Here is an 11,148-nt window from a genome sequence, read left to right as displayed (position 1 = left end):
TTATTTTAATATTTCATATTAACTCATAAGTATAATTAGCACAATCAAATTACTAATGTCATATCGGTATTACCTCCAGAAAAATAATATATTTAGTTTTTCTAATTGTTTAAATATCTTAACGGGAACATTTGTGTACCCTTATCTTGAGAAAAATTCATTGCATTTATAAAGTTTGAACGGTAAATATAACTTTATAATATACATTTAATTTGGAAACTGAATTCATTGTATGACAAACACTTCTTCTATTTCTATTTTTTTGTGTAACCCAAAAGAGTTAATATTTTTTCTCTTTTATCTTCTCCAACTCACTGTAAAAAGTTATAAAAAAAATATTTATATCTAGAAAAATATTTTTATTTATTGTTTTTTTTGTCTATATATTTTGTTATATGTGAGCACATATTCTAATTCATTGTCTTAATTGCCATATATCTTTACCATATAATTTGTGTACATTGAAGATGAATAAGTTCATTTTGTAGTTTTTTATTACCTGGACTTAAGTTGATATATTAATATGTGATATACATAGATATAAGAATTTTCAAATTCAATTTATTCACAATAATTTTTCATAATTAAGGCCAACTCAAAATAATAAAAATTAGGATTCATAATTATTTTAAATATGATATAAAATAATACGTGGAAACTTTTTTTGACATTTTAGTTGCAAAATACAGTGATAAATGTATGTATGTGCATTATTTCATTGTGACAATTATAACTTTATTTAATTAATATCTTATTTCTCACTGAGATATCAAAATGTGTTTATTCCTTATTTTGATTATCGACAAATCCAATATTTCTTTTAAATGTTTTTGTTAATAATATTTACATGAGTTTTATTGTATATTTATCCAATTTGAAAGGGATAAATTATAATTCAATATATAATAATATTTGAAAACTGTAGAATGCTTCTAAATTTAAAAACCGAGTAACATGTAAGGGATCAATTCAAAACTAAAAGTTGATGCAACATGTTTCTTCTAGCTTTACAATCGAATAATATAGGATCGAACGTTTGTCGCCTTACTAAAAGCTATAACTGATGATAACTATATATGCAAGTCAAATCTTTAAATCATACAACAGCTCAAGCTCCTACCCATAGTGGACAATTATTGTACCAAACAATCTATCTCCTAATAATTGCACCAATTGCAATCAATGAAAATCAAAGTCGCGATCTTGGCTCTGATACCAATTGTAGGCTCAACCGTTTATTGTTTTATCAAAACCTATAGAGTATGGTAACAGTGCAAATCAAATATTTTAAATAGTACAACAGTTCAAGCACAATATTTCAATTACTCTATCCAACATGATCAAATATTGTACCCAACAATAAGTTTATGCACATAACCTTTTACCATATCATATAAATTTATAAGACATTTGAGTAGAATATATAGTACTTGATATTTTATATAAGTAGTAGAGAAAAAAATCATTTTTCATTTATTTGAAAATTTATATTTTAAAATAAAAGAAAAATCAGAAAAGTTGACAAAATCCCGAAACCCAAATTGAAAGTTGAATTAATACATTCATATTCATCATTAAATTTTACTATTTAATTTTAATAGATTTAACATGTTTATCTACTAAAAATATTGAAAGAATTGTTTATAAAATTTAATAAAAAAGTCAAAATACATCATTTTTTGATTCCGAATAATGATCACATTATTATTACGTTACAATGATAAATAAATTATTATTTTTAGTTTATCATCATAGTCTTTACTTCAATAAACACATTTTTGAATGTAGGATGTTAAATTAAATATTGACATTAGATAATTATAGTATTAATTCTAACATTCTTTTTTTATTCTTCTCAATACATTATGTTTTCTATCTTCAAATATATTAATCTATTTATTATTGTATACAAAGTATAATAATTATTTGGTTAATTGATCACATTTAAGATTAGATGTTTGGAAAAAAATCTAATATATCTTTAAAGACCAAGAGATGACGAAAAATTAAGAAAATGTAGAACACTACATTGCATAAGGTTTCGCTTTGTACAGTGACAAAAGATAAGGTGAAACCAAGTGAGATACTTATATATATGAGTCTCATTCAACTTAGCTCATTATAATATTTTTATTAACCGACTTTGTCCTTCGTTTTTACTTCACTAACTTTGCAGTGTGACCAATTCAAGCATTAATTTTTTATTTTTTTAGTACATAGTGGCCTCCACACTCACCGACTTCAATCTTTAGAAGTCGGTATTAGTAGTTTATAGGTAAAAGATAATTATTTAATTTTTATTTTCTGTCTTTTGATTAATTGTGTAATTTTTTATGTTCTACCTAATTCATTTTTAGAATTTTTATAATCATGATTAGAAGCGTTGCATGCATACAATATAAAATTAATATATTTTAAAATGTTAATATTGAAGTGTCGAATTAATGTATTAGATCATTATTTAAGAACTTTTAGAAAAACAATATACATCATAATTCAGATTTAAAGATTAACATACAAATAAAGAATTGCGATGAATATCTTATCAAATAAATGGTGTTAGCTCAAAAAGATTAAATATGATTCTTGTAAATGAATTTTTCTTAATTAATTAGAAAATTTTCAACAAATGCGCTTAATTAATTAGAATGTTTTTAATATAGTATGTAGATAAATGTTTTTCATATGAGTTAGTGATTGAGTCCTTATGAACATTTAAAAAAATGTGTCTTTAGTTATAGTGACGGTGTTTATAATTTAAAATATTAAATGAAACAAATTATCAAGATAAAAAATTAATTAAGAAATTCAAGAATATGTTATTAGTCAATTAGTTTAATTGACACGCTTTTTAGTTTGTGATTTAATAGATGTTAAATCCACCATCACTGAGTTTGACAAGAATTCTTGTAGAATAAAATACAATTATAATACATTTCTTGATTGTATATCTAAAAAAATTTTGTATATTTCATTTATAAGGTTGAAATTTTATATATTATGATATAAGATTTGTTATACATCTTAACATCGATAAATTCACTAAAAATTTATATATTAATTTTCGTTACCATATAATTCTGGTTTCGTCCCAGACTTTTGTGTATTCGATTGTTTGAATTTATTATTCCTCATTTTACCAAGACCCATAATATGTCAAAAATGAAAGTGAATATTAATTTAAAGAGATGATAATATTTATATATTGTAATAAACATATTTACCCCTCACAATACTGATAAAACTAACTTAAAAATAATATGTTGACGAACATATTGTCAGTAATCCAAAAATACAACTCAAATGTCAACTTTGACACTCAATTTTGAGTGATTGCCAGAATGTCTCAACAACCCACAATTTTTGGACAAGATAGTAACATCACAATTTTGAAATCAAACTGATATTTTTTATTTTATATCAAGAATTCATGATTGAAAATTGATAATATTATATATATAGATATTTAATATAAACTCGTGCGAGCTCATTTAGGCTCACATTTAAATGAGTTGACAAAATTTCAACCCAACTCACATAAATTGTTTGGCGGTGCAGGCCAAACCGACAGACTCAACCCAAATTGACAGCTCAAATCGCAACGATCTTTTACCGTGTTTTATTTATTTAAATAATTTATAAATATAAGCCGCAAAAAAATTTCGGTTGCAAAAAACTTTAATTTAAACACATAAATTCTAGCAAACTGTCACATGAGGAAATGAAAAAAAATTAATAAGATTCCAAAGAAAATTCACAATTCGATAATGAGTTATTTCTAAAATTTAATTAATTTAATTTACATCATGAAAAGATAAATAAAAAATCTAAATCATTGGATTAAAAATAACATATTATAATGTGAGTAGGCATAAAAAAAAACCAAATACTAATTTACATAATGAAAAGATATCATTGAATAAAATAACATATTATAATGTGAGTAACATATTAATAATCATACATATTTAAAATATGAATAAGGATAATGAAAAGACACATTTAAAATAAGTAATTAATGTAAAACAAACAATTAACAAAGAGACAAATGTAAATTCACATATAAAGTCACATATTTATATAGATAATAGATAATAGATATATATTTGGTAGGCTAACGACATGCCACCGCGCACATGCACAAGCATCAAAATAGAAGATCAATCAAGCTAGCGTAGTAAATATATGATCGATTAATGTGGCTGCACACTTTGAACTAGGATACATTGCCAGCTTCCGACAATTACTTCACAAAGGAAAAAATACAAGTTTCAATTGCAGAGCTGTATGGATTAACAATTCCCGCACAGGATGGCAGCCCATGGCGGCCAGAAATTGGCAAACCAACTCCTATCCCAACGCTGATGCCTGCCTACAGTGATGGGGGCACCTTCACCGCAGGGGAAAACTTTTCAAGTCCCGTATCATAATAATGGTAAACTTAATACCTACGTATAACCATTTGCATGCATATGAGCGTATCCCTAATATGGATATCCTAGTACAAATCCCGTTTGAATAAGAGATCTGCAGGCCACATTTTTTTATACACCAAAAAACATCAAGCTATCATCAGTTAAGAAAATTGTGTTCATCAGAAACCAGTCCCATGTAACCCACACACACTCGTACAAGCACAATTAACAAGGATCAATGTACACTATATTTGCCACACAGGCCAACTCAATCAGTAATTAAGTAACGAGTACTTCACTCTCACTACAATTCTCCCTTTCTCTACACCAAGCTTGCCGCCTGTCACCAACCAGTGGCCCGGGTTATCTTCGGGCCCCTTTCTCATTTCAGACATGTCTATAAATTTTGCCAACTTGTTCCCCACATAGTTTTCCTCCAAACTCGAACTCGAACCCGACTCATCCTCATTTTCCATACTACTATGTTTTTTCGACTTATCGTTTGGAACATGATCCCATAAAGATCTCCTTACCGTGCATCCAGGAAGCTTCGAATACAACAGCTTCATATGCAAGACGTTTCTTGACCCAAAATCCCACACACCTAGTTGAGCCCCAGTGACAATGTACACACCGATGAGATCACTGATGAAGGTTTCTGGGTTCTCAACTGGTGCGGTGCTCACATGAGAGAATTTTTTCCACTTTACCGGCTCAAACCATCTGCTGTCTTGTTCTTCAGGCCCCTGCCATTTTGGAGCACCTATTGCTATGTGTGAATCCCAGTACGGAAGGAGGATCTTTGGAAGAGACACAAGGTGTTGAAGATGGATACTGACCCGGTTTTGCTTCGATCCTTCAAGACACAATCGCATCCCAGTTACGGGTTTCCGGCCGACTGATACCTGCATAATTCATATCAAGACAAAATACAAGTTTATCTGTATGCCATATACCAACACAACAGGAAAAAAGTTTCATGCTTGAAGTCAACTCTTAATGATTCGCTTAAAGATTAACTTGCATTGCAACGAATGCCATGAAAAAGATGCACTAATTCTTAAACCTCGCTTTACTTAAACATCTTTTTCATGCCTTTCAATTTATTTTGATTTGGAAAAAAAATGAAACCTTTGAGCATGCAGTTTATATTAGAATTCATCAAACGATTTCATGTCCGGAAAGCTGATAAAGGATATATTCTACCCCCACTTCCAGTTTCAGTTGGCAATCCCCAAAGAACAAATAAATGAATCTATAGATGATGTAGGTTATACACGTTTACAATCATAAATAAACTCGAACATACTTGCTCTTGGCTGACATATAGATTTTGGCCCATCATGCTAAATTGTAAGGATGGGCACACAGGTTCCTTTCTTGGTTGCCCAGGAAAAATATTCTGTATGGGGGCCCATACTCGAGGGACCTGAAACTCCAGAAAATATCTTAGCTCTTCGATCGGAGGCTTGTCTGCAAAAGATTATTAATTGTGACCTTTCAGGCAAAACGTTCCAAACAACACCATTGAGTCACTCCAAATTCTTAATGGTAGGAGATCATCCAGAAGACAAAGAAGAAATTTCTTACACTCAAGGTAGAGCGAGATGGCGCGAGACAAATGTTCCTTTCCTCTAATTCCATCAAGAAGTTCTGTTATCGGAAAGAATGACATTTCAATGACATCTGGAGAAGATTGGACTGTTGTTGCCCATTGGGTGTGGCTTTGCTCCAGGTCATCCCCTCCCCTTCTTCTGAATATGACAGTAACATCCTGCACGAGACACAAAAAATTCTTTAGGTGTGATTCTAGATTAAGCATTGCTTCAATTTCGACAAGCATTCCACTTGCAAGAGCGAATAAATTTATTGACACCATTTATTACTAATACCAAACTTTGGTACCTAATAACATATTACACCAACAATTTAATTAGCAGAAGAGAAGTTTGGACTTCAGGGAGGAAAAAAAAGGATCACGCCCAATTAAATGCAACACCTACTCAAGAAGCAGTCTGTCACTAAGGCATACAATCTACATCATCATCATCCAAATACGATTCCCCACAACAAGGACTCTATTTAATCGATAATGATGAAGACTTTCGAACATAACGAATGCTTATGAACCCAACATTTTGAAGCACATAATCTCTTCCAAAATAACGTTAAAACAAAAAAAAATCCTTAATCTATTAGCATTTGTCACAAATATCAAATTGGCAATGTGTACCAACTTAAAGTGATGATCTATATCAGCTGAAAAGGTTGGTGAATTGCTTTATATCAGTGATTAACATATTTTCTGGCAAAAATTTCATCTTTAAGTGTAGGTCAGCCACAATAGACATGATTAGAAAGATTTGTGACATACTGGGAGCGCTTAGTATCAATAGAAATATATTTTAGCGGGTAAAGAATTACAAGAAAATCTGCACAATGGAACCAGAAAAATCAACCTTACGAGAAACTTAAATTAAATTCTTCCGTAAATAATAACGTGATCCAAGGGATGCAAAAAACCATATGTCAAAGAATGCAAAAAATGATATCATTCTTACATAACATTTCCTATTCATTTTAGTGGGATTGACAAATGTTCCAAGGTCGTCTTATTTTTATACTATGCAGCTGAGTTTCATTTTTTCAGTTTAAGATCACCATATCTGCATTCTCAGTTACACAGCACAAGCATATCAACAAGGCAAGTTTTCAAGTTCTCAGCGATTTATTTCTTCAATGACTGGTTGGTGTGCTATACAATGGTCAAATTCCACACCCTTGCGTAAGGGGAAGAGGAAGTGCAAAAACACAATGAGCAATTATCTTTCTGTTTCATGTCGACAATAACAAGGTTCAACATACTTCTTTACCGCTACCAGAGAGATAACGTGCAGTAGCTGGTTGTGGGTAAATCCCTTGGCTGTTGAACAGAGAAGGATCAGTGCCCTGAATTATTCGAACAGGTAGGAAAATGTGAGACCAGTGAAGTGGAACTAGACAGATGAGAAAATGATGTACCAAAAATCAAGAAACATAAAACAAGAAATACAGTGGAACTAGCCTTATCCTTGAAACTTAATAGACCTGAACTTGCAAGGCCTTCTGTGCTTGAAAACCTTTGGTTTCCAATATCTTGAACATAATTCTTGATTTCCATCATAGACAGAGGTGATGATAGGTGCTGTTTGACATAGATCACATCTTTACCGCCAATAGTTACGGACGTAATAACATGTGTGCCAAAATTTTCGATGAAGCTGTCCGTAGTTACAACAATTGAGCGTCGCATACCTTGTAAAAAGATGTAAGCATAAAATTTTTGAAAAATGTACCAGTCTATACCTCGCTAAAGCAGGTGGGTCCCATGATGTTGGGACTGCTCTTTTAACATTTTCATTCAAAACCATGGGTGATTTAACAAGCTGGATCTTAGCCAGAGGAATAAAATATCCATCCATGCAAAGGGATTTTGTGGCAGCAGCATCCACGTGCTTAGAACCAGTGAAGCTGAATGCAGCATTGAAACTACCAAGTGGGGTATATCCAGAGAGAGCAGCCATTTTGTTAAAGTATTCTACCATCTGCATTCATGTTTCACTTAGTAAGAGGTTACATTCAGACAAATAAATTAAATCATATTAACTCGGAATGGTAGTGGAAAAGCATCAAAAGTGGATGAATAATCATACATTCACTATCAATTGCTACTATAGGATTTATTGGGCTATATCATAGTCGATGCCAATCATCACAGCATTCATCAGATGAAGAGGTACAAGCATGAGAGAACAAAAGAAGTGTAGACAAAGGCTAATGCAACCGCTGTTTGTGTAATCTAAATGGACCAAAATGGAGGAGAAAACAAGAAGTGTCCCCTCATCAAGTCAAGGTGGAAAAACAACGAAATTCATTCAGTACATGAGGATAAAACAAAGGCCTCAATTTCCATCTTTATCATGGTTCACCAAAACAGTCACAGAAGGTGTCTTGGAGGTTGTCGTTCCAGTTTCATATTTCCAGTTCCATAGACATTTCATAGTATGGTCGTGGTGACCGTCATGGATTTATTTTAGGAAAAAAATTAAAATTTTGGAAATATATATTTAATGAGAAAAGATCACAAAATTTGGAGAAAATTGGGGGGGAAAACGTTCCTCAACGGCTGAGGATTCAGTGCGGAATTTTGTCGTGTCAGCATACTCAGAAAGGCTGGGACGGCGAACCGTGATCATTAGTCATCAACCAACCCCTGCTCCATTCAAATTTTCATTTTAAATCTAATAAAAAAGTTGAAGCAATTATTTACCACATATTTTGAGTTATGACCGTGAGACGATGTTTTCTTTAGCAATAGCTGTAAATGCAGCGAGGTTTGCAACAGATAACTCAAACGACAACATATTATCTTACATAGAAGCACAAGTCTTTCTGAGGCACATTTGGAGTATGATCACTTTGGATACAAACATTTAGTAATTTATGGTATGAGAACTCTGGATACAAACTCTTAGTAATTTATGGTATGAGAACTCATATAGAATTGAAGTAATTTCATGATTCTCACACTGATTTTCCATCACCAGTGATTCTTCTTGCGAGAAATATAAGTCGTTCATTATCCATCACACTAATTTCATGATTCTCACACTATTTTCATTTTTATCTTCTCTATATCCGTATGATTTTACCAATTAAAGTCCTAGCAGCATGATTTAATCCAAAGGCAGATGATGGCATAAAGAGAGCAGCGGATTCACTTACTTATAATAGGAATAAGAGGGAGGGGTAAGAAAGGGTATCTCCAATAAACTTCAGTTCATAAAAAATCTAAAATTAGCCTATCCTTCACACGCCTTGGCTACACCTATTCTTTTTCTTATCCTTTCTTGGATATTATTGCGTTGAAACAAAAAGCATCATCTTGCAATCAGCCTATTAGGCCCTATTTACATCCCGATTCAAAAGAGATGGCAGAATTCGAAAAAAGTAACATGAAAAAAGACGGTCAAATATTGCATTTTATCAACTGTTTACCTCAGTATAACTGCAAACACCAAAGCCATCACGGCCACTTGGCTCCTGTGAATTCTTGATATCCCTTGAAACATTACCAACAAGTAAGTTTTCGGTTAAGTACAGATTTCTCGTATTCTTTTCATCAATTTCCACAATTTTTGACCCTGCAACACCTTTACAATAAAGCAACCTCGTATCATAGTTCACGTCAAACCCCCTTCCTAATGCCTGCACCGAATTCACAGCTGTGTGCAAAGCTGCCGCATTTTCCCCCATATCATCACTCCAGCCTCCCCACCCCTTTCTCCGCCCACCAGCTAAAATAAACAAATCCCTGAAATTCTCAGAACCTCAATAGTCCAATACAAATCCAAGAGATCCCAGTCCGATTCAATAGCCAAAAAAGACACTTCCAGCAATAAAGATTCAATCTTTGCAATCAGGATAAAAGACCCAATTTTAACTCAATCTCATTGAGCTGGGCTCAGTAAATTTCTTGCCCTGGCATACAGCAGAAAACGTAGAATTCAACCATAAACTAAATCTTAACTCTTGCAGATCGGATAACCATAAAGCTCGATCTAACTTCGAAGGCAAAATCTCTTTCTCTCAGAAATTAACAATATTAAAAAAATCAGAAGCAAAAACCAAGTCTTTTTCGATGGCGACTAATGACAAATTACCAAGAAAAGATTTACACCTAAAAAAAGGAAAGAGCTTTGAGTTTGAGGATAATTTTCTCACAGATCTTGAACCTTCTTATATCAGAATTTTCGGGTTTCACTTGGGTCACTAGTCTTGATGTACGTATCTAACAGATTAACATACATTGTGTGTACGTTTGTCTGACCACTGGCCGTTGACTGTACTCTTTTCATTCATTCACGAATTTCACCTGGGAAAAGCCCTAAAATCTGACCGTCGAATTGGATTATTTCCTATATCCGACGGAAGGGTGAGGAAAAACGAGTTGACTTTGACTCGTGTGAGATGCAAGTTACCGTCTTTGTGGGCATTTACTATTTGTAAAAAAGAATCATTCCTTCGTCATTCATTCATTATTAAATTGAATCACACAATACATTAAGTAAACCAGATTTTTTTAAGTTTCTTTTTTAAAAAAACAAACAACTTTATAACCAATTTCAATACATTAAGTAAACCAGATTTTTTTAAGTTTCTTTTTTAAAAAAACAAACAACTTTATAACCAATTTTAATACAGTTTGGTTTGGTTGTTTTTGCTACATTGATGAACAGTCAAAGACTAAATGTAGTGGGAATATTTTTTTGCCTTTGTTAATGATAAATGTCGTTTTGTGTCCACACATTAACATAAGAACTGAAGTCGATAAAAAAAATACACACATACTAAAAGCCAAAAAAAAAAACCCTGATGGGGAACTTGGTGGCAACTGGCATGTTCCTTGGTTCCGTTTCCTTAGAAGGCCAGGTGTGGAAATCAGTCAAGTTTAAGCCGGAGCATCAATAATATGAGCAGGTTTCAAGAACTCATGAGATAATTTTTCTGCAGATTATAAGTATGAAATTGTTTTCTAGTGATAGATTTTTCTGATGACAAGTGTGAAAGTTTCAGCAGATTGTATTCTAAGGATGCTCAAATCTAACAGCAAAATAATAGCAAAAACCGCATAGTTGTGTAAACATAACTGGGAATTTTTCTCAGTTTCAAGTGCTAGAACACTACTAAGATG

The 11,148-nt window shown here is 32.3% G+C and overlaps 1 protein-coding gene across 2 annotated transcripts; it reads right to left on the bottom strand.

Moving 5' to 3' along the window:
- Nucleotides 1–4,553: 4,553 nt before the first annotated feature.
- Nucleotides 4,554–10,426, bottom strand: LOC140987183 (MACPF domain-containing protein CAD1-like). 2 transcript variants are annotated; one of them, XM_073455597.1, is made up of 7 exons: nucleotides 9,453–10,426; nucleotides 7,761–7,999; nucleotides 7,480–7,675; nucleotides 7,281–7,364; nucleotides 6,006–6,192; nucleotides 5,725–5,888; nucleotides 4,554–5,320 (listed from the first exon to the last, which is right to left on the bottom strand). In XM_073455597.1, exons 1-7 carry the CDS (start codon nucleotides 9,708–9,710, stop codon nucleotides 4,688–4,690), a joined length of 1,761 nt encoding a protein of 586 aa, XP_073311698.1. In that variant the 5' UTR covers nucleotides 9,711–10,426; the 3' UTR covers nucleotides 4,554–4,687. The 2 variants fall into 2 exon arrangements, with proteins under 2 accessions (XP_073311698.1, XP_073311706.1); XM_073455605.1 differs by having other exon boundaries at nucleotides 6,006–6,189; nucleotides 9,453–10,415.
- Between the last annotated feature and the right edge of the window lie 722 nt (nucleotides 10,427–11,148).

The sequence above is a fragment of the Primulina huaijiensis genome, chromosome 1, assembly GCF_012295235.1.
Source record: "Primulina huaijiensis isolate GDHJ02 chromosome 1, ASM1229523v2, whole genome shotgun sequence".
Classification (NCBI taxonomy): Eukaryota; Viridiplantae; Streptophyta; class Magnoliopsida; order Lamiales; family Gesneriaceae; genus Primulina; species Primulina huaijiensis.
Note: the sequence above shows the minus strand (reverse complement) of the source record. Positions and strands in the feature narration are given on the sequence as shown.